The sequence below is a fragment of the Ceratina calcarata genome, unplaced genomic scaffold (genome assembly GCF_001652005.2).
Source record: "Ceratina calcarata isolate Rehan_Ccalc_2016 unplaced genomic scaffold, ASM165200v1 scaffold337.2, whole genome shotgun sequence".
In the NCBI taxonomy this organism is placed as follows: Eukaryota; Metazoa; Arthropoda; class Insecta; order Hymenoptera; family Apidae; genus Ceratina; species Ceratina calcarata.
Window position 1 is genome coordinate 58092 of NW_017156497.1, and position 23399 is coordinate 81490.

At 46.7% G+C, this 23399-nt stretch overlaps 4 protein-coding genes and 2 long non-coding RNA genes across 8 annotated transcripts in view; 4 read left to right on the forward strand and 2 right to left on the reverse strand.

Annotated features, from left to right (window-relative positions):
- Larp7 (La related protein 7) overlaps nt 1-2082 on the forward strand; it is an 8487-nt gene extending 6405 nt beyond the window's left edge. For both annotated transcript variants that reach the window (XM_026813545.1, XM_018024765.2), the window contains exons 4-7: nt 26-234; nt 369-1457; nt 1580-1745; nt 1804-2082. In XM_026813545.1, the coding sequence (XP_026669346.1) occupies nt 26-234; nt 369-1457; nt 1580-1745; nt 1804-1955 (1616 nt within the window). In that variant the 3' untranslated portion in view covers nt 1956-2082. The remainder of the gene's footprint in view (nt 1-25; nt 235-368; nt 1458-1579; nt 1746-1803) is intronic.
- Nucleotides 2083-2100: 18 nt separating this feature from the next.
- Gar1 (Gar1 ribonucleoprotein) lies at nt 2101-3358 on the reverse strand. Its single transcript, XM_018024657.2, has 3 exons — nt 3059-3358; nt 2710-2950; nt 2101-2551 (listed from the first exon to the last, which is right to left on the reverse strand). The coding sequence occupies exons 1-3, from the start codon at nt 3160-3162 to the stop codon at nt 2264-2266; spliced, it is 633 nt and encodes a 210-aa protein (XP_017880146.1). The 5' UTR covers nt 3163-3358; the 3' UTR covers nt 2101-2263.
- A 234-nt stretch (nt 3359-3592) lies between these two features.
- On the forward strand, nt 3593-4585 carry LOC113464343 (uncharacterized). 2 transcript variants are annotated; one of them, XR_003389182.1, is made up of 3 exons: nt 3593-3769; nt 3874-4075; nt 4418-4585. It is a non-coding gene; the product is annotated as an uncharacterized LOC113464343 (long non-coding RNA). The 2 variants fall into 2 exon arrangements; XR_003389181.1 differs by lacking the exon at nt 3593-3769 and having other exon boundaries at nt 3808-4075.
- Nucleotides 4586-5213: 628 nt separating this feature from the next.
- On the forward strand, nt 5214-12855 carry LOC108625023 (general transcription factor 3C polypeptide 1). Its single transcript, XM_026813554.1, has 7 exons — nt 5214-5717; nt 5828-6021; nt 6106-9128; nt 9225-11990; nt 12067-12259; nt 12367-12454; nt 12562-12855. The coding sequence occupies exons 1-7, from the start codon at nt 5633-5635 to the stop codon at nt 12681-12683; spliced, it is 6471 nt and encodes a 2156-aa protein (XP_026669355.1). The 5' UTR covers nt 5214-5632; the 3' UTR covers nt 12684-12855.
- Nucleotides 12856-13509: 654 nt separating this feature from the next.
- The window catches only part of Fatp1 (Fatty acid transport protein 1), a 13829-nt gene continuing 3939 nt past the window's right edge, over nt 13510-23399 (reverse strand). The window contains exons 2-13 of the mRNA XM_026813557.1: nt 21211-21397; nt 20570-20846; nt 17517-17667; nt 17172-17409; nt 15913-16156; nt 15609-15810; nt 15309-15504; nt 15099-15239; nt 14887-15021; nt 14650-14807; nt 14402-14555; nt 13510-14318 (exon numbers count right to left, since the gene is read on the reverse strand). Of these exons, the coding sequence (XP_026669358.1) occupies nt 14164-14318; nt 14402-14555; nt 14650-14807; nt 14887-15021; nt 15099-15239; nt 15309-15504; nt 15609-15810; nt 15913-16156; nt 17172-17409; nt 17517-17667; nt 20570-20846; nt 21211-21397 (2238 nt within the window). The 3' untranslated portion in view covers nt 13510-14163. The remainder of the gene's footprint in view (nt 14319-14401; nt 14556-14649; nt 14808-14886; nt 15022-15098; nt 15240-15308; nt 15505-15608; nt 15811-15912; nt 16157-17171; nt 17410-17516; nt 17668-20569; nt 20847-21210; nt 21398-23399) is intronic.
- Nucleotides 19461-22106, forward strand: LOC113464344 (uncharacterized). The gene is made up of 2 exons (XR_003389185.1): nt 19461-19546; nt 21957-22106. It is a non-coding gene; the product is annotated as an uncharacterized LOC113464344 (long non-coding RNA).

Here is a 23399-nt window from a genome sequence, read left to right on the forward strand (position 1 = left end):
GACGACTGCACGGTGTACGTACAAAATTTGCCTCCGGACGCGGACCACGAAACACTGAAATCCATGTTCTCCCAGTACGGCCAAGTCGTATACGTCTCGATACCCAGGTTCAAGAAAAACTACAGCAACACTAATAACAACAACAACAACAACAACAACAACCAGAACAGGAAAATCAAGGGTTTCGCGTTCATCGAGTTCGACGAACCCGAGAGTGCCGAGGAATGTTTAAAGGTAAGCGTAGATAGACGTAGGAATGAAACGTCATCGCGAGACACGAAAACATCGCAAAGTCTCGTCAATCGTTATCGTCGTATCATCGATCTATCTATCCGTGTTTCTCATTGTCCCGGTTTGTCCCGCATCAGGCATTTCAAAAGAAGGGACGTATCTTACCTTCGTACACAGCTCCCGAGGAACTACTCAGCATAACTACTTTCGACGAGCCAGAGAAAGACGTGGTAAAAAGAATCAGAGGAAATCTAAACGAAGAGCAGCAAAATCCGAGAACAGAGAACGACGGCGACGGAGACGATGACGACGACGACGACGACGAGGAGGAACGGAGGAAAGGAATGGAAATGGACAACGAGAACGAAGAAGAAACAAACGTTACGAATACCTCCGAACCGGACGACAACCAGAAGGAGAAGAATCACGACGACCAGAAGAAGACGAGAAGAGAAAAAGAGGAGAAAAAGAGTAAAAAGCGAAAGCGTAACGATTCGACAGCAGAACATTCAGAATCGACGACGGTGGAGGAGAAGAAGCAGCAGCAGCAGCGGGACGACGAATCGGTAAGAAAGAAAAAGAAATCCAAGCATACAAAGACCGACGAAGACAACGAAAAACAGAGCGACGTCGAAGCACGTTCAAGTATCGCGACGATCGAGGACGAGAACGACCGAGTATCGAACGATCGGACAGTAACCGACAACGACGACGACGACGACAGAACTCCGGAGCTAGAGAACACGAGGGACAAGAGGAAGAACAGCAATAAAACAACGACGGCAACGACGACGACGACGACGACGACGACGACGACGACGGCGACGACAACGACGACGAAGAAGAAGAGAAAGAAGCGGAAGAAGCGTAGCAAAACAGAGGAGGTCGGCGGCGACAGCGGCAGCGGTACCGGCAGCAGTGACAGTATGGGACTGCAAGTGATGGCCAAAAGAGATTGGAAACAGTTGAGGAACAAGTATTTAGAGTTGCAAAGAAACAAAATGAAGCAGTTGAAACAACATCTAAGGAAGGCCAGGTGGAACCAATGGTCGAACCGCGGCGAGCAGAACAAAACGAGTGAGACGAAGGAGGTGGGGAACGAGGAAAGCGAAGACAAGGAGAAGAAACAGGACGTCGTAAACACGCCGTGTCGCTTTTCATTCACGCCGGGTGTCATAGTAAAGATCGAGATGGAGAAACCGTGCACGGATCCAAAAAGTTTGAAGGTATCGCAGCATCCGCGGCGGCGGTGGTGAAACACGCATCTATCACTCGGTCGCCGCGGCCCAGCACAGAACTCTACACGTTTAGACACCACGTACTCACACACACACGTATATCGTTTCAGGCGGAATTAAGAAACAAGAACGGAAATTCGGTGAAGTACATCGACGTCGAGGAGGGTTCTCACGTCGCTCACGTGAGGTGCGACACGAACGAGGCCGCACAGGCGTTGGTGCGAAAGTCGAACGAGGTGGACGAGGAAGACGAAAAGCAGGCGGCTATCTTGGAAGGTAAGAGCACAGCTTTGTTCACAAACGAAGTCTCCAACTCACGTTTACATGCACACAGGTGAGGAAGAGAAAGCGTATTGGGACAAGATTTTGAACGACAGGGAAGAGAAACTGACGAAGAAAGTTCGACCGAAGCAAAGAGGAAGAAACAAACTGTTGAAGAAAGCAGAGAAAGAATTGGGGAAGCACATAAAGTTCGACGAAGTCTGAGCGCCAAGTACCTCGCCACCGAGAATCGGCGGCGGGGAGGGATCGCCGCAGGGAGGGGAAAAAAGAATCGTAAACAGGAACTGCAGCAGCAGCAGCAGCACGATCATGTTTGTAACTACAAAATTTATTGAAATATACGCTGTGAATGAAATATAAATCGCTCGTTGTTCTCACGACACACGCACACGCACACGCACACGCACACACACACACAGACACACAGAGAAATCCAAGGTCGGATCCGCGGAGAAGATCCCAGTCTCGATTCACCGCCTTTACAGAGAAAAACGACACGTTCCATCGGTCCATCATTTTCTTCCACGACCGCCGTCACTACGTCCAAATCCGCGTCCTCTGAAACCACCACCGCCACCTCTGTTCCCAAAACCGCCACCTCTGTTTCCAAAGCCGCCGTGTCCTCTTCCGAACGACGGCGGTCTTCCGTCGCCACCTCGGCCACGTCCACCACCAGGGCCTCCTCTGGATCCTCTTCCTCGTCCACCACCGTCTCCTCTTCCTCTCTTTTGCACCTTGGATCCGGGAGGTTTCGGGAGGAACCTTTGCAGCGGCAACAACTTGGCTGGATCTATGAAGAGCTGCAATGCGAAACGCAACGTCAGGCACTCGGACGTTCTGGGGACATTCGTTCACAGTCGTCGAACGAAACGAGAAACGAAACACGTTTCAGACCGTTCGCAAAGTCGCGGAGGACACGAACTCGGTCCCGAGAAACTGTGCGCGCGTACCAGCGTACCTGAACATCCTTTTGGAAACTAGCTGCCTTGACGTTCTCCGAGAGTTTTATAGACACGTAGTAATCTCTTATGTTTCCAAAAATCTCGTCGATCTTCCCTATTTGTCGCTTAGCCTCCGTATAAATGGGAGCATTGAAAAAAGGTATCTGCTCAATTTCCACCTTAGCGACCAAGTCGTCCTGGACCGTCCACGTGAAACGACCGAGGGGAGTCACTCGTTCCGGCGGTCCTTGGTCAAACCTGTACACCACACAGGACAAAGAGATAGAAGAGCGTGACGGACGGTCTCGCGACACTGAACACGCATCAATAAGAAGAAACGTCGCGTAGAATCGAAAAAACAGTTACCCTCTGCTGCCCCTGTCGCCGCCTCCGCGTCCTCCTCTGAATCCTCTGCCGTCCCTTCTTCCACGACCAAATCCACCGCCACCTCCACGACCACGAAACGACATTTCCACGGTTTATTCGTACACACGGTAAGAATCGCGAAACGCAAAAGGACGACGATCGTCGATCGACGAACGGGAAATAATCGGGAAGAATCGACGATAGACCACGAATGAACCACGTGTCTAACCTCACCACCGGCCGAATCGAATGGAACGAGCAGGAACCGCGAGACCGCGAGAACGAAATACTCGACCTGCTATTGGTCAATATTTGCCGCATATATTGGAGCCAACCAATGCTTCGGTTCGTGGTCGGGTTGGGGTTGCTCGTGGCGCCATCTAGCGTAATCGGCTGGAAATATACACTTTGTATTAGGCAAATATAAAGTTATAGGAGGTTCCACTAACTCCTCGTGTGACGTCAGCAACAGCGCATACGCCCTTTGAACAACCAATCACGGACGCTTCTATTCGTTGGCCATTTTGGATTTCTAACCAATCAGAATATAATCGCGGACGCTTCACTTCGTTGGCCATTTTGTATTCCTAACCAATCACGCTTCTCATATTAGGAGAATATGAATCAAAGGAAGCACCACTAACTCCTGTTGCTTACGTCACACGAGGAGTTAGTGGAACCTCCTATCACTTTATATTTGCCTAATACAGAGTGTGTATTTCCAGCCGATTACGCTAGATGGCATTAGTATAATTAGAAAATACTTCAACACCGTTTCTCTAAAAATATTTAATTATTCCCTTTTATGTATTCAGACAAAATGTGCGAAAGGAAAATAGATTCAATTAATTTGTCCTCTACCGGGACTTGGATATGCGGATTCAGTTTGAATACGAAGGCGGCCGAGCTCATGGACATCACCAGAGGAATTGTCATGCAGTTGACAGGTTGACAGTCGTCGTTAGAGAGACGCGGATGCGGGACGCAGTCTAGAATTGTACTTTCGCGTTGACAGGAGTAAGTATTAATTGTGCTCTCTTAAAAATGTTTTGTATGATTCTGTAGCGTTCCTATTTTGTCGAAACTTTAAACACGCGTTCGGAAACAATCTGTTTGAGTGTCTCTCAAGTTTCATTGAAACATCATCACGGGTTTAATAAATATAGATTGTTTAACTTTGTTTCTACTGTTTGGTATTGTACGAAATTTGAGAGACGTTCAAAAAGAATTCGTTTAAGAGTCTCTCCATCTTTATAGCGATATCTATTCCATTTTTAAGGTTATAAGAATATTTTCTCTTCCCTCATTATTCATTCCTTCATTCTACATGATTTTAACATTCCTTTTCGTTTGTCTCAGATATCTTTCAGTCAGGATTTCTAAAAACAGTGGAGACAGCCTCCGGAATTGCTATGGTACCAGCGTCAGTGATAAAAGTGACAGTGATAAATTTATAAGTAATACTTCAGCAATCCTCTTTGTGAATTATTATTTATTTACAATTAACAGTTACATATTTATTTACAATTAATCTTTATTTACAATTAATATTTATTTACAATTAACAGTTACATATTTATAAGAAATCCTCTTTGTAAATTATTATTTATTTATAATTAACAGTTATAAATTTGTAAACAATCCTCTTTGTGAATTATTGTGCATCTCTTAAAGTTTAATTAATAAAGAAATAGTTTAAACAAAATTAAAACGTCTCGTGCCTAACCTATAACTCTACCGACATCCAATCCCTTTTCCATGTCATCTTTATTTAATATAAGTAGAAATAAGATGAAATTCTTGCAATCGTGACGTCACACCAGGAGTTAGTGCTACCTTCTGTCAACTTATATTTTCTTAATATAAAGTACGATTTTAGAGAAATATTTGGCTCGGAAATCGACTTTGTATTAGAAGAATATGAATTGGTAGGAGGTACCATTAACCATAAGGTGTGTTCTTGCACATCCATTTGAACAACCAATCACGGACGCTTATTCGTTGGCCATTTTGTATTTCTAACCAATCACGTCTCTCATATTAGGAGAATATGAATCAAAGGAGGCACCACTAACTCCTGTTGCTGACGTCACACCAGGAATTAGTGCTACCTCTTTCAACTTATATTCTGTGATTGGTTAGAAATCCAAAATGGCCAACGAATAAGCGTCCGTGATTATATTCTGTGATTGGTTAGAAATCCAAAATGGCCAACGAATAAGCGTCCGTGATTATATTCTGTGATTGGTTAGAAATCCAAAATGGCCAACGAATGGAAAAGCGTGTGTGCGTATCCCAACACTGTTGCTGACGTCACACCAGGAATTAGTGGAACCTCCTATCAGTTTATATTTGCCTAATACAAAGTGTATATTTCGAGCCGATTACGCTAGATGGCGCCACGAGGCACTCGCAACATCACGTGACGTTACGTTAGTAACAGTAGTAAACGTGGGAACACTGGGAACGTCGGAGATTGTTTGGTTGAGCGATTGTGTCACAGCACAAGTGTCGAAAACAATGAGAATGTTTGTTGTTTCGCACCGTATTTTAAGCCGCGTATTGTAACCGAGAATGGTGTCGTGTCAAACGATCGATTTAGTGGATTCGGTGATCGACGAGGTCGCGTTAGAAGGTTTGGACGGGATAACCGTGGAAGGTTAGCGAGGCTCGTTCCTTCGTATTAGTTGTATTTGTATTAGTTGTTTACAGCTCGACTCGTCGACCGGAGAAACGGTGACGACGATTAATCTCGTTGTCTAATTACAGCGTTATGGCTGCGCTTAGCGAATCGGCTTCGTGTTCCGTTGCCGTTTCCAAGATCGTTCATGCTACAAGTCTGGTCGATCTGCGTGCAAGTCAGAGAATTTGCGTTTTACGAATTGGAGGTAGCGAGGGAGAAGCTCGTGATCTTTGACCGATATCAATTCGTGGACCCCGATTTAGGTATCATATTGGAACCGGTAAGTATACCGGCGTGAGAAGAGAGCGAGACACGCCGCACTGACACGTGCACACGCGCTGACGACGACCTGCGATTGTTGTAGGAAAATGTACCGGCAGACATATACCCTCACTGTCCTATAAACGACACGGCCAACGGAATCATAGGCTCCTGCTCGACTTATCACACTCGTAAGGATATTACCGAGCTCGCGAGAAACCTTAGCTTGGACATGGTCCAAGTGTATGGACAGAAACTGGTGATAGTCGCGTCGCAGACTGCGAGGAATCACGCGTTGATGGGAGTCGATGTGTCGCCAATTCTCGACTTCAACGTGATACAATACTGTTTCCTGGAGAGAATAGGACGATCGAGGTACCACGGCGAGGTTACTCAGGGGAAGCTGAGCTTGAACGCGTTGAAGGAAGACCCGAAGAGTCTGTTCTATCACAGAAAGCTACTACTGCAACACAAACTGATAACGAAGCAGCTGCACCATCAGAAGGCCGGGGGTCACAGCTGCAACGGCAGCCTCTTGCACCTTCCGAGATTCTTCGTCGAGAGGAAACCGAAGATAGTGTTCCTGGCCGAGGAAGTTATAAAGATACTCAAATCGAAGCCTAATTATATGGTCGAGTACGACGAGCTGAAACGTAAATTGGGCATCGAGAATTCGATAAAGAAACTGTTCCAGACGTCGTTTTTCCAAAAGGCGGTGAAGACGGACGTCAGGGTTCCGTATAGAACGCTGTACCCGAACGCGACGCCGGCGGAATGGCAGAAGAAGAGCGATCCGAAGAAGGAGAAGCAGATCAAAGTGGTCCAACTGTTATACCCGAACATCGATCTGGTCGAAGCGTTGAACAAAGAGGACGCACAGGAGGAGTACGAATCCGAGGAGATGAGCCTTTCGAGTCACAAGTTCTCCACTTCCTACTTGAAACAGACCAACAAGACTATCGACGAGAGCGAGAGCGAAGGAGTATGCCAGGGGGGCTTGTGTAAAACAATGGGATTGACGAAGCTTCAGTCGAGAACGATTCTGAGGAATCTGGTGAGAAGGAGCATCGCTGCCATTTACATGAACGACGTCGGTAGACAGAGGACCTCCAAGTACGTGTCCAAGAGGTACGAGAAAGGAAGTAAACTGAGTAAACAGTTTCAAGAGCAGGTGGACAAGATCAAACAGCTGAGAAGACAGATCGTGAACGAAACCGATGATCTGAGAAGAACCAACGAGATCGTCCGACCGACGAACGACGCAGTGGATACGGTGAACGAGGGCAAGGGGAATACTGAAAATGATCGAATTATTGTAGCCGAGCCCGAGACGTCGTCGTCGTCGTCGCCGTCGTCGGTGTCCAAGGTAGAAGAAGAAGAAGGAGGAGGAGGAGGAGGAACGGTTTCGAACAACACGACGAAAGAGCGATCCTTGACCTTTCTGTTTCTCGTTACTAATCGAATATTGTACAAATATCGCTTGACGAAGCGTGCAAACAGGTACAGACGTACCTTCTGCGACGTCGCATCTACGAAGACTGTAACGAAAGAGGAGAGTAAATCTGTCGACAGATTCGGAGGAAAGATCTCGGAGAGCGTATCGAGGAACGAGGAAAAATCTGAAGCCGAAGCGTACAAGAACATAAAGGTCGATTTGACCGTGATTGACTCAAAATCGGACGAAGAGAAACCGGACAACGAGATAAGCGGATTCATGGAAGACATGCAGAAGGGTGAGAAGGAAGTGTCCACGAATATTTCGTACAGATTGTTGCGGAGGGCCAACATGATCATCGAGACGGTGAAAGAGCATCAAGTGATCGACGACACGACCAAACTGATGAAGATGATCAACGAGGAGGAGGACAAGGAAGGGTACGATGTAAAGATCGACAAGAAATCTTTGGTAAGACTGTTGAAGAGACTGTCGAGGGACAACTTAGTGAAACACGTCGTACTCAGATTGAGCGCGAACAACAAAGAGAAACGTTCGACCCTGATATGCGAGCCGAACATAGATCTGAACAGTTCGATGGTTCAGTCGATGATCGAGCAAGCCAAGCTGAAATTCTATTTAATGATCTCTCAGAAACCTAAATCGCCCGCGCGACCGAGCGCGTCGAACGCGTCGAACGCGTCGAACGCGTCCAACGAGTACGACGCCGTCGACGCGAACAAATCTGAGGCCGCGGGATCCAAGTGTGGGCCGAAAGCGTCGAGAAAGTACGGTTACAGCCCGAAATTCGTTCGGATGCAAACGCTGCACCAATTCCTATTTTATCTGGTGTACGATCACCCCGGTGAACAGACCCTGTCCAAGTCCGAACAAGTTCAGATGTTGCGAGATAAAAATGTGAACGTGAGCGACGAGCTGGCAGAGGAATTATCCACGATTTACAACACCGACGACGCTGTAAGCTGGAAAACGTTCGTGCCGCCTCTGACCAAGAACAAGAGCTGGCCCCGAGGCTGGACGTTGATGTGCGACGCTCTTCTGCGTCTTCCGTTGTCGGTGTTCTTGAAGATTCACTACGTCTCGTACACGGTGCCAGAGATCGACGATTACGTGAATCATCCGATCAGAAAACATTATTTGGTGAGAGACTTGCCGATCGAGATACGAAATTCTTTGTTTCATTCGCGGAAATACATATTCCACATTCACGAGACCGTTACACGATTGTGTTACCTCGGTCTGGTACAGTTCGGGCCGCAGAAATTGAAGGAGAAAGATCAGATATACATCTTCGTGAACCGTAAGACCGAATTAATGGACACCACGTCCTCCGAGCCTGATTATCATCGGATCGAAGACAAACCGTATCCAGTGGTCAAGTATAATTTCGACGGGTTGCAGTTGGTCGAGAAATATTGGTACGACATGTGGAACACGTGCATCAATACGCCTCTGGGTGGTCGGCTCGTGGTACAGGGCAAAGACATAGTGTTGGAAGATTTGAACAAGAAGAGCGACATGATTCAATCTCTGGTACCTCGGACACCGCAACAGGCCGTCGAGCTCGACACCGGCAAAGTGCCTGGTGATCGGAGGGGCGCCGCCGGAATAGATTCAGCTTGTTTCGCACACCTGAAGAGGAACTGGAACTGGGCGTTCAACTCTAGCTTGTCGCCGGCATCGTCGGCGCCGCCGCCGTCATCGTCGTCGTCGTCGTAGCGCGTCGAAGCAGTGGCGGCAGCGGCGGCGGCGGCGGCGGCGGTCAGCCAGAGAGAGAAGACAGGAAAGAAGAGGAAGGTGACGTACGAAAGGGAAGCGTACTTGGCCAAGATCAAATCGAAACCTATTCGATTCACCGAGTTTTCCGGTTTGAAAACCGTCTCCGGCCCACCTTCCGTGAACGTGAACGAGCTCAGAAGGAAGACGAATAGTAAGGAAGACAGCAGCAGTTGCGAACGGCAGCAGTTGCGACCGTTCCAGTGCAGTCAGAAGAGTGCCAGACAGAAATCTTACGTGAGGAGAGTGTTGCCTCGAAAATCGAAGGGCAGACGGCGGATAAAGTACGACGAAGTAGATTACAGAGCTCTGCAGAGGATGCACAAATTGCGAGTAGACTGGGACCCTCACGAAGACAAGATTCTATTGATCTGTAAAGTAGCCATGGTCTATCTCTGCCCGAATCCGCGTAAGCAAGTGATAACGTTCTCCGCGATAAGAGACGTTCTACGAACGTACTCGTACAGTTCGTACAACAAAACTTCCAGAGCCTGCCAGAGGCGTTTGTTGTACATGTTGAAACAGCAGAGGAACGTGAACACGGTCACATTGGGCGTCGAAGAACTGAGACAGAACTTTTTCCTCGACAGACGTTTCGGTGGTATCGTCGACAAGCTCAAGGAGGAGTACACGGACTCGGTCGAACACGAGAAACGAGTGACGGAAGAGTTTAAATCCCTCGTCGCTTACGTCGCCAAGAAGTATTACGATATCTCCGACGTCGCTTCTAACAAGCCATTGTCTGTGCCGAAGACGGTGCAAGAGTTCAATCTGTTTTACAAGATCGTCCACCCGATGAAACCGTTTTACAATCGGGGGTTCACGAGAGACGTTCGAAATACCACCGACATACATTCCGCGGTGGTCAACTCTGTGATTCACAGCTCGATGTGTTGCGGGAAAGACAGGAGGTCGTGGGCGTATCAATTGTTCAAGATATACCAGCAGTATCCGGAAAGTTTGTTGAGGAACGCGATGGCAAAGATTCGTAACGATCAGATGGTCACGGTGAAGAAGAATCAAGTGACCGCCGTAAAGAAATACGGTAATTACATGCCGATGAGCAGCTCTCAGTATCAGTTGAGCAACATTTACATTTATAAATTGCAAACAAAGTGGCCGTATTCGATATTCAACGAGTCTTACGACGTCTTCTTGAGACTGAGCGAGTGGTACTGCCGTCGGAGCAACGAGACCGACCATTTCAACGGTATCGAAGTGCTGCCGGTCACCGGGGGAATTGTAACCGCGATGCAGGACTACATGATGAGAAATCAAATCGACTTCGACGTCGAGATACCTGATCAAGTTATAATGCTCGATCCCAGATTGAAAGAGAAGGACGAGACGTACTTTCGAATAGCTCAGAGATACCAGGACGTGTTGGCCAGTCTGGACAATTTAAAGTTCACGCAGGAGAGTAAACCCGGGATGGATACCGAGAACAAGACGAGCTGTCAAGACGTCGAGGTCATTCGGTCCAGTGAATCGACAATTTCAACGGGAAATAAAAGACGAAAAAGTAGCGAGGAAGCGACAAACGATTCGGGCGAGCCCGTGCGGAAGAAGAAGAAGAACAACAACAACAACAACAACAAGAGGAAGTCGGAAGGAAGCAAAGAGGACGAAGAAACGTCAGAGAATAGAGCGGAGCTCGTAGCGATCGAGAAAGGATCAATCGTCGACGACGACGACGACGACGGCGATCATCACCACCGGAAACAGACGGAATTATTCGACCCGTCGCGACCCAGCGCTGAGCACGACGACGATTCGAAAGAAAACGGCGGTTCGACGCAAGTCGGAGGAGCCGCAGCAGACGGCGAACACGTGTACACGCGCGTCAGCGAAATTTTGAAACGCAGCTCGATGCGACAGAATTGTTCGAGCAGCAGGATCGACGAAACGGATGTACAGAAACGATACACTCGCATAGCGTTGTTGAGAATGAGAGAGGAACTGAACGAACTCACGGTGGCAGATAGTCACCACGCGCACGAATACTTCGTCGTCAATATGTTCAAAGTGTTTTACTCTTTGCAACGGAGCTCGGAAGACTCGGTCGGTGGTACGAACGATTCTGGCTTCAAACATCTCCCGATTCCCCCGGAGTTGATACCCTTGACGTTGAGCAGAGTGAACGATCTGATCGAGGAAATAGGCAAATTCGCTGTATATCCCAAGACAGTGATTCCGTATTCAGATTTTAAGAAGACCGGTCTCAATAGTTGGTTCAAATACGATCACGTGGACGCGGTTTATAATTTCGTACGCGACAAGCGGGAACTCGGAGCTAGCGTGCAGGAGCTGATGGACGAGTTCCACGAGATCGACAGATTAGGAGAGGACTTGCGTCGTATCGTTTCGCTTCTCACCGAACATCGCCTGTTCCTGCGAGCCGGCGTGACCACGGTCAGATACGTACATCACTGCTACGCTGATTCCTGGTTGATAAACTCTTATAAGATATGTAGAAACGAGAAGGAAGCACTAGTCCCTGTGTCGGCGAAAGCCGTGTACTCCACCGAAACGAGGAAGGAGGAACCATCAGGAGGAAGAGAGAAAGGTATCGACAACGAGGTGGTGACGAGAACTGGAGGCAATTCCGACCGGGACTCGGACAGGGACGCGTTCAGCGACGAGGAATCGGAGGAGAATGCTGGAGCGAATAGAAAATCGCAGAGGAAGAGAATAAAATTGTCACCTCACGAAGATCACGCGTCTACCAAAGCGACTCCGAAGCAATTGGACACGAAGTGAGTACAGCCCAGTACAGTATAGATAATGTAACGTTCCGTTCGTCGTTATATGACGCTTGGTCGATGTTCACAGCGCGAAGCAAGAGATCAAGGTGGCGATAAGACCGTGGATACGGATAGACGGTGCAGTGAACCGCAGAGTGCTCGATCGCATGCTCGGATCGGTTTTGTCCTACTGCCTCACGCATCCGGGGATACCGTTAGTCAAAGTGCAAAACAGATTCGTTCCGCCTCTTCAACCTTGCCACACTCGCGAGCTAGTCGAGGTAAACGAGTTCATCGAAAGTATCATCTGTGTCACATTTGTATGATTGTATACGATTGCCTTTAAACATCGAGTCGATCGAGCGTCAATCAATGTTCTGTGTTTCAGATACTGGTGACAATGGGGTGTCTGCGAACAATAATATTGAAGAAACCGCGCGTGACATTATTCTCTAAGCCTTCGCGAGTCGAGCCAAGTAAGATTTCGATTAATTTTTTTAATTAAAATAAAAATCTCCTCGTTTCCTTCGATGGATCGATCATTGTCCCTGTCTGTTTGTTTGTTTGTTTGTTTGTTTGTTAGAGAGCACGAACAGCGAGTGGGCCGTTGAAGAAGATATATTCCTGGAACCTACCAGCGGCGCAACGTTGAAGTTCGGAGTGTTCTTAAGCACCAAGATGTACAGTACAGATTTCGTAAAGTGATCAGTGAATAGCGAGTGCAACGTGCACATTGACACGATTTCAACGTTTCACGTTTGTGCGTTTACGAGGTTCGTAACGTTCTTGTTATATGGATAATCGAGAGGTTGTTTATGAACAATGATGGTGCCAAATGCGCAAAATTGTAGATAATAGAATACGCTGTGAGAAGTGATGATGGTCTCGGTGGTGTACTTGACGATCGTCGATGTGATTTAAATGAACGAAAGTTGGCACGTAGAAAACATCGAGCTTTAATAATCATCCGGATTACAGGTAAACACAGGTGTACACAATAGTAGCAATATTTTCGTACTCTGCACTAGAATCACAGTTTGTCACAGTAACTATTTGAAATCGGTACGTAAGAGCATTTGAAAATCAACAGAAATTCGACTGACAATCTTTCGAACGAATAGATACTCATACGGACGGTATTGACGGTCGGTTAGTCGGAAATGGTTTGCTGCGTTAGTAGTCGTAGTGTAAAGTATATAAATATACCCATGTTCCGTTCGAGTCTTGGTTCCACGGCACGTTTCTCCAGTTTTCTTTCAACAATCATATGCTAATTGTACGCACTTGCTTTTTACATTTCACAACAATAACAACGTCGCGTAGATCAACTAGTCTCGCCTGTTGGACTACTTCCTCAGGATTTTCCATGTGCCATCGTTGTGTTTACGTTTAAAACGTTTAAAACGTTTAAAAAAGAATACATCGTAGCGACAGAGCACCGTTCGGATATGCGGCCTGTTGTTTGTGCGGTTGCATGGCTGAGAGTCATCCCGAACCATAAGCGGCGGCGGCGTTTTCTTCTCTCTCTCTCTCTCTCTCTCTCTCTCGATTGTTGCCTCGCTCGCGCGTAGTAACACTACACTGTTTTCTTTTACCCATGCGGCGCGCTCGGAGGACGAACGATTCTAAGAAGTTCTCCCATTCATACAAGTTTTTCTTGCTACTGTTTCGCTCGCCGCGTCGAAGGACGTTTCTCCATTCACGGGCAAGGCCGAGTCCCGTTCGGACGGCAGATATCCGAACGATACTGTGTTCCTTTTGTCTTTTGTACGCTGCATGAATGGCTCGCTCTTGTAGGCTCGATACGATCTCTAGAAACAACTGTCCTCCGGTCTTCGTCATATACATGTACATATAATTTAACGGCGCTACGAAGACTGTGGATACAGATTCGATCGTATAAACGAAACCGTTCGGAAAGTTTGGAAACGCGCGCAATGGAAATAATCAGCATTTTAGCATTGTGAAAAATAAATAAGTTCATCTTACGTTTAAGCGAACCAACCCCCTCCCCCCCCCGAATCCCACCGTTCGAATTTCGACGTGATGCAGATATTATTGATTGACATCGACGGAGGAACAACGACCGGAAATGAGAAACTTGATCGTCGCTCATGTTTCGCGGTGAGCGAAACAATTCGTTCCCACTCCCAATTGTTCCAAGGATCTTTTTATCGGAGAGAACTTAAAATCGTATCTTCCCTTGTTGAATCTGATCGTAAGCCTCCGTCGTCAACGATTGGTACTCGGATTTCCCGTTCAGGTAGTACAGTTGGTCTTGTATCCTCCTTGGATCGTAGCCATCGTCCACGAGGTCTTTCTTCTTCAATTTATACGTTCCTGAAAGAACGCGACGCATGATGACGCGACGAACGAACGACAACGAACGACAACGATCGCGATCTGATCAACTGGAATCTTACCCGTGAGATCGATCTTTGTCAAGATCCTGATAAATCTGGGTATCGCATAATTTGCCAAGTGCTCCTTCAGATCGACGGCCAACTTGTTCATGTCTAGCGTACCTTTCTCGTCGTGTATCGCGGCCATACCTGCTCTGCCCTCGAGACCAGGGATCTGATAATAAAAAAAGAAAAAAAATAACCGAATGGATGAAGCACAGATTCGATCGACACGTGTACAACAATTGAAACAAACGTTTCGTTCGCACCTGGACTCCGTACACGATACAATCTCTATAGTTGATCACGTTACTGATGATGGCCTCGATCTCGGAGGTCGACACGTTCTCTCCTTTCCACCTGAACGTGTCCCCTGTTCTATCTTTGAAATACAAATAGCCAAACTCGTCCGCTATTAAAATATCGCCTGCGACACAAATATCGTCCGTTACGATCGTTAGGATAATTTTTAATTAGTAGCAGTGGTCGTCTGGTATAAATGGTACCTGATATAAATGCTGAGTCGCCTTTGCTAAATACATCGCGAACTACTTTCTTTTCCGACGCTTTCTCGTCTACGTATCCTAGAAACGCTCTAGACGGATTGTTAGCGATTTTACCAACGAAGACACCCGGTTCGTCTGAAACCAAGAGAACGATATCTAAGTTTCGACAAAAATTTCGAGGAAATTTCGACGAGTAAAAGTCGGACACTCACTAGGCTCGCACTCTTGGCAGAGACCCTTAGCGTTTCTCACGGGCTCTCCCTCGGCGTTCACTTTGACGATAGAGATAGGATAGACCGACGGAATTATCCGAGACATGAAACCAACGGCTCCAACGGTATTGTCGACGTTCACTAGAAATCAATTCAAAGACTTGATCGATCAGGATGACGATCGCGGTCGCGAATCGCCGATGTTCTTACCGATGTTAGCGTTCCCCTCGGTAGCTCCGTAGAATTCGACGATCTGTGGTATTTTGAATCGTTGGACGAACTCGGGCCAAATCTGTGGCCTCAGCCCGTTGCCCACCATTAATCTGACGTTGTGCCGCCGGTCGACTTCCGGTCTGGCAGGCACGGCTAGAATGTATCTACACATTTCTCCGATGTACTGTCCGATCTGAAAATGATACAGCCTTGTTCACACTCTCCGTAACAACGGGTTCCCAATTCGGAAACGGTGACTCTATATTTTCATTTCTCTTCGTCCGTAGTTTCACTTACCGTACATTTGTGTTTGATGCACTCGGGGAAGTAAGCGCTCGCAGAGAATTTCTTTCTGATCACGACAGTAGTTCCGTGAAGGAGGGCCGAACCCACTGCCATCGCACCACCAGCCGTGTGGTACAACGGAAGCGGTGTGTAAATCACGTCCGAGCTCCGGAACTTTCCCATCACAAATATACCTGTCGCTATGAACATGTACCTGAAACAATAATAATAATAATAATAATAATAATAATAATCATCATCATCATCATCGTCGTCGTGGTCGTTGTCGTGGTCGTCGTGGTCGTCCGCCGATTACCTGGAATTGGTGATGACCGCCGCTTTAGGAAGACCAGTCGTCCCGCTGGTGAAAATATACAACAGTTTGTCATTGTAACAGCCTTTCTCTTGAAGTACCGGCGGCGCCGATGATACGTCGGCCAAGACAGCGGTCAAATCTTTATCGTTAAGTCTCGATGTCTTGGAATCGTCGGACAGCAAATTGCCCAGTCTGTACAGTGGAAAGTTGGACGAGTCCAACGAATCCACGACGTCTGACACGGCTGAAATGAATTTTTCTCTCTTGGAAAGAATGACCAAACTCGACCAAAGCGGCTAGACGTACGAAGCTTGAATTTCGTTTTTTTCCCAGTGAACTTTGCGCTCTCGACGATAACGTATCGTGTTGTTTGTTACTTAACTCTTGGAAAAGTCTCGGGTATTTACAACAATTACTGTCGCTCTAAGATTATCGTTATAATACAGGCTTTTGCAATCGGAACGAGGAAATTGCACTTTCGATCGAGTGGTCGACATCGTCGTCGTCGTCGTCGTCGTCGCGTCTTCCGAACGGTAATTGCGATAAATAATAACGGAAAGGTTGACGAGGTGTGTAAACGTTAGACGCAGCCTCCGGTGCGTTACGCAATCGTTCATAAAATGACCCTCGAAGAGAATCGACGACGACACGCGACCCAACACCTAATTTTCTTTCATTCTAGGGTAGTTATTAGTTAGTTCTATTTCCTATTATTCCATCTCGCTCGTTATGGCCCGGCGAACCCACACGCAATAAACCCGAACATCATCGTTTCATGGACAACACATTTAACTGATAGATTGGTTGCTTGGAAAACTGATTCGATCGATTTGAATCATAGAGACTGCAATGTTCGATCGATGCCGTACTCACACGAGTTATACACCACGCCTTTTTTCCACAGTGAAAATTTTCAATCGACGAGTCTCGACAGTGAATCGATCGTCACAAAGTCAGTAATCAGCGGGCGCGTGATGTTCCAATTGCACGCGCCCGCTGATTCGGCGGTGTACCATGTCCGTTGCGACGTTAAACACTGTTCGCATGCATAATCAACTGTTTCACAATGATTGCCCGTTGCATTTATTAAATTGATGCTACTGCATCTTGGACGGTGCAGTGGACGTACCACACAGCAGTCGTGTTTCGCGTTACATATTTCGATACCGATCGAATTCTGTGGATGCCTCTTCGGCAAGCGATCTCTACGTCTGGGGTCGTCACGAGGCAGAAGAATGAATGAATGGTTCGTATCTTACCATCGGCGAGCTCTGCGTTGTAAATGAGAGCCTGACACTTGGACACTTTGAGACTGTGTAGAAGCGCGATTTTACGAAGATTCGTATTGATGAGTGGCACGATTATTCCTAGCTTGCTGAGGCCCAGCCAAATGGCCACAAACTCCACTCGATTCTCCATAAATATTGCGACGACGTCTCCTTTCCTGTATCCCTGTGTCTTGAACATGGTCGCTACTTTGTTGCTGTAGTCCTCCACCTGAAATTTCATCGTGTCCGCTCGTCATACCATTCATAGAACTTTGCCCGTTGCTTCGTTAAGACCGTCTGTCATCTGCTAAATTTAATCTGCTTAATTCTGTTTACCTGTTGGAACGTCCACTCTTGATCTTCGAATATGAAACAAACTTTGTTCGGGTGCCGTCGGACATGCTGTTGAAATACGTCTGCCACGCTTCTGTTCTTCTTCTCGTGCGAACGAATGATCCAACGGAGTTTTATGTACCCACATATCGCCCTGCAACGTATCGAACAAACAATTGTTTTCCACTATAAACGTGTGTAAGATGTTTTTCCATTTAAGAAATCGGAATCGGTATTCGATGAAAAATGATTGACCGCCGCCGCTGGTATTCCTGCACGGGATGAGCACTACTCCCGTTCTTGTACTCAACGGTCCTGATTATTCTTTAGAAAATCAATCTGTGCACGTAAGTAGGAAGAGACAGGAAAAATTCATTGTCAAGCGGAAGGACGAGAGTACGCGTTACGCAACGTGACTCGTCTACGACGTGATTAAACAGAATCGCGCGAACAGAGGTCTCGAGAGTTCATGGATCATCTTCAATATTCAATCGGAGAAAGCGTAGGAACGATTCTGATGCGAAACAATCGTATAAGAACGTTTTCGAACGAACGGTTTGGAAGCGAACTGGCCAATTGAATCAGAGCCGAGTGCATCTTAAAAGATATTGAAGTGCTCGGTCGTCCGAATATCCTGTCAAAGCGGCGGCGAGATGGGTTTGTGCGTTACGCATCTCGTTTTAAACCGTTCGACTGTAACTACGTTTTATGCACGCGTGACGTACTTCTCTCGTGTAAAATGCACGATCAAGTGGTGGAAGTAGAAAAGAAGGAACAGGAGAATTTTGGATGGAACGATGCCCACGAATTTACAATTACAGGCGATAAGAAATTGTTTGATATCGCGACAGTGAGACAGATAGGTAGGTAGACAGACAGGCAGGCAGGCAGGCAGGCAGGCAGGCACGCAGGCAGGACCTCGTTCGATATCGTAATTAATTAAGTAATTGATAACCTTGGGTGGTGTGTCACGAGTCGTTGAACCGTTTACGAGAATGCGATTGATTATGCTCGAAGAACAGTGGTAATTCGATGGGAGAATGATGAATGACGAATGCGTTAACGACACGAGTTTTGTGTATTGAAAATAACTCGGCATGTTTCTCAATAGTCGATGCACAGGAGGCTGTTGTCCGCAATTAATCTTCTCTCATTAACAGCCTAAGTCACGCACGGATATAAACGATCAATGTCGAAACGACGTATTGTAAAAGACGAGTTTTCTTTCTTTTTCCAATTTTCCATCCATCATCCTTCTTAAAACTGACTGTTTGCACTGAATGTCCCTCGTGTTTGTACACGTTTCACGAGCGATTCTAACAATCGGCAACCGATTACGTCGGACCGACTTGCGATTCATTTATGCGGCAGGAAAGACGTCGTAAAGATTTTGTAAAATGGACGAGGCACGCATATTAGCGCGTTAATTAGAAATCGAGTGGATACCGCGTGTCGTAACATTTACCGAACAGTCCAAAGTTTTCTCATTACTCTTTATCACTGTTGCCAATGCTACTACTATTATTATTATTCTCGTGTGAAAAGTCGAGGAGGAGGAGAAGAAGGACGTCGAAACGAATGAAATTAAATATGCAACAGGAAGCCGGTAAATTGACCGCATAAGGCAATCGAGATTATGGACGGAAAGTACATAGATCAATCTTATCGTAAGTGTGGAAATAATATCGATGTTATGTAACAGTCTAAACCGCGTACTACGATCTTACTCTCTTTGATTATGATACCAGTTTTATTCGCGATGTTTGCGTCGCCCCGACGACTCGATATCATCCGATCAAGGATGAAAATTCCACTGAATTTAATTATACCTCCTGATTACCTTCTCGTCGAGTTATTGCCAACGTTACTCCTCGTATTTACGTTATCCTCAGTTACGAATTCGCGTGTAATCTTGAAAAATAAGATTGTGTATTCTTGTTTTGAAACGGATAAAATGTTTTCGAGCGTAGAACGTGAGGAACGGTGTTCGAACATCGAGGGAAAAATCAAAATCGTCCGAGCAATCGTCTGACGTACGTGAGTCACGATAGTGTTCCTCTGTCTCTCTCTCTCTCTCTCTCTCTCTGTCTCACATACGCACGCGTCTCGATATCGTTCTCGAACATTTTTTTGTAAACGTGGTACATCTTCGAGGAGTACAGAACTTCCTGAAAATCGCTGTTAAAAAATCAAGTTGCTCTGTCGGTTGTTTGACAATGCCGTCTTTACGTGAAAGTGGCGTGCCCTCGTGAAACTCGATGCAATTCTCCCCGACGTTACTCGCGTTCAGTGTCGAAAACAAGTCGTATAACAAAGACGAACGATGAAATTGTTACACGGAGCATCTCTCCTTCGCATGCCATTATTTATCGTGTCGTGACTCGAATCGTGGTTCCCCTAACGGGTGACGGACGGCTGATAAGAGAATTGCATCGATGAAAATTGAACAATTATCTACTTATATCGGTAATACAAATATTTGCTGTGAAAGGTCTTCTCACAGAGCTATGTCCCACACGTGCTACTACGAATCCCAGTTTCTATTTATACGGTTCACTTTCCCTTTCTTTTCTCTATCTTTCTCTCTCTCTCTACCGATTTAACGTCGGCTGAAAACAAACACGGTATAATCGTACGAGCAGAAGAATAAACCTGTCCGCAAGTACGACGATGAAACGTTTTAAAAAATTTTTACATTCGAACGATCGGCGGCGACGGCGGCGGCGTCGGCGGCGGCGGCGGCGACGACGACGACGACGACGGCGACGGTAGAACGCGGGTTAATTCGAGTCGATTTTGAATTGTTTGCAGCATACGCTGTCATTCGTTCCCGTTGCGTCGTGGTAAAAGAGTCTCGCCATTGAGAAGGCTTTCGCAGTACGTTTTACCGTTATAGCACTGATCCATCCGTGAAACGCGAGAGAAACTCGACTAACGGGGCCGACGAGCCTGCACGCGAGCCGGGAAAAGAAGATTGACCCGGTTCCCGAACTGGAAACGCATCCGAGAGAACCGGTGTGTGTGTGTGTGTGCGTGTGTGTGCGTGGCGTACTCACTTAATGTCCCTGGGCGCAGTCTTCAGGGCGACGTAGAACCATCGGAAACGACCGCCGGATACTAAATACGCGACGAGTATGACGACCAGCAATTGCACGAGGAAAATGGGGCCTGCGTACATGGCGAGCACCGCCAGGCATCCGAGCAAACCCGCTACGAGAAACATAATGAGCGCCAGGCGACGAAGCAGACGGCCGACTGCCTTCCACCGGCCTGCCGCACTCCTTTCTGTCCTCGTCTTCGTGGTCGTCGTCGTGATCGCCTCCGTCCCCGCTCCTGCACACAACGGAACACGCTCCCTATACTCAGCTACTCCAAGAGATACAGCCTGTTTAGACCCGGACTTTTTCGACCCGTCGCGCGCGTCGCGCGCGTCTCGCAATTCTTTACGAGGACTCGTACTTATCGGGTCGCGCGTCTATCCAAAGTCTGAGAAACGAAGGAACAACCTTCGCTGTTTACCTACTCCGATACTTGAGACGTAATGCGTTATTATACGCGTACGATACGCGTCGTAGGGTCAGAGTTTGGACACGATCACTCGTACTCGCGTCGTTTATGCACGCGTGCAATATCCGTTGGAATTCATGTTCTCCGGCGTGCTCGACCGGCGCGCTATCACCTGACTATCAGTAACTACCTATCGGTTCATCGTTCGCCGTTGTACCGATTTCCACTTCCACTGCGACGCTCGCGTTCGACCTGCTGTTCCTTAGCTCGTCCTCGAGCTCGACCCTGCCGTCGGCCGACGTCGACGTCCGCGACGAAGACGTCGGCCGCGAACAGACTCCTCCGACGTTTGATCGAACCTCGCCCTTCTCTACGTCCTGCAACAATCGTCGAACCGTCAATTAAAAACTGGACGAACCGTGTCTCACGATCGTCGTCGACGTCGATTCATCCCCGGGGGTATTCCGCGTTCGAAATCGCATTTTTTGCGGGTCTACGCGACCGATCGCGATGAAACAGGCGAGGAAGTTACGAAATCATGCTGTCGATACAGTGGTCAGGAGTCGAATCAGTGACTGCTTTTAAATACGGACGATTCGATTCTGGATTTATTCTCTCGACGAGGTCGGACCGGTGCGGTGGTAACGCGAGCAGCTAGAAACAAAGAGAGAGAAAGAGAGAGAGAGAGAGAGCAAGTGCAAGAGGTGTACCCGGTAAAGAGAATAGAACGTATCACCTTGGCGACGAATATACGATTCACCACGAGTTTACGTTTACGGTAGACAAACAGGAATCTTGCTCTTCCATCGCGGCGGCTACGTACTTACGCAAGTCCATTTCCATTCTATCTTTTCCTTTTCTTCTTCTTCTTCTTCTTCTTCTCTCAAATATTACTTGGTACTGCTAACGATTCGTGTACTTTCTACTTTCTCTCAGGCTTTCTCCCTTTGTAAGAGACAAACTACCAGTAATAATATCGTCGGACATACGCACCGATGTAATCTTCCTGTACCAGCGAAAAAGTACGTTCGTCGCGGATTTCCCGAATCATTGGTAAACTAATAAAACTGGCCGATACAAATTAAATAGACATTTATGAATCCGTTTCCAGTTCTCGTCCGCGTGTATCTATCTACTCGTGCAAATCTGTCTTGCGTTTAATTTTTAGTAGCCGCGTCTGACCAGTAACGCCTAGGTCTACTGTGGAATTGTCAGCAGATGATTTAATCGTACCGGTAACCGGTAAGGTCAGTGTCTCGCGATCATCGATTTCATCAGTAACGTTGAATGATCGATGAAAAATCTGATCGTTCGATTGTCATTGAAATTCCTTACGGTCTTTAGTCTTCGTTTCTCCGTTCCCTCGTTAACAAAAAATTTTACTCACCCCTAGAAGATATTTATGGCCTTGATCGACGGCTTGATAAGAGGCCAGTACGCATTTTTGCAAAACCCTTTTCACCCTCGTATTGGAAGGTTTGATCAACGATCGCGGGAATCGACGACGATTCGTTGAAACGTTGAGTTTTTCACAAAATCACTTGGACAGTGTCCTCGTTCGTCGACAGATTTCGAAAGAAGCGAGTAAAGCCGAACGTTTCGCGTGCACCCTCGCTGGTGAAGCTTAATCAATAACTCCTACCTTGGTGCTACCATGTGGCAAAACGACCAACCACCTCCCGAGCTACGTTCAAACGACTCTAGAAACACAAACTTTTCGCCAGATCTAATTTTTACATGTCGAATCGCCGTGTCATTACTCCCGCACAATTCTCCTGGAATCATTCGTCGTTTCTGCACACGACCTAAACCTACAACTTTATTTATCAATCAATTGTTGACGCTAGCGAAAAATTTTTTATACGATAGTAATCTAGGCCCTCACGTCTTCTACAACAAAGATTTTATGTATTTTTCTTCTACTTTGAGTATTTAACAAGTTACATAGGATTATTTGGCATTTTATTGATGTTGACAAAATCCGACCATTCCACCGTCGAATTAGCCAACTTTTGGCAAAAGATTTCGTTTTTCCTCAATAACTCCTGAACGGTTGGTCCTACGGGGATGTTTATACGTTCATTTTGTAGAGCTCGACGAGATCTACAATTTCCATACAAAAATTCTTCGCTAGCTTCAATAGTTTACGAGTAATTTGCAAAAAACTGTTTTTTCGTTTTTCGTCGATAACTCGTTAAATATTGAAGCTATCAATAAAATTTTATATGGAAATTGTAGGTCTCGTCGTCCCCTACAAAATGGTTCCAAAAATACCCCTCTAAGTCCAACCGTTTGGAAGTTATCGTCAAAAAACGAAATTTTTTTCCAAAAGTTGGCCGATTCGACGGTGGAATAGTCGGATTTTGTCAACATGAATAA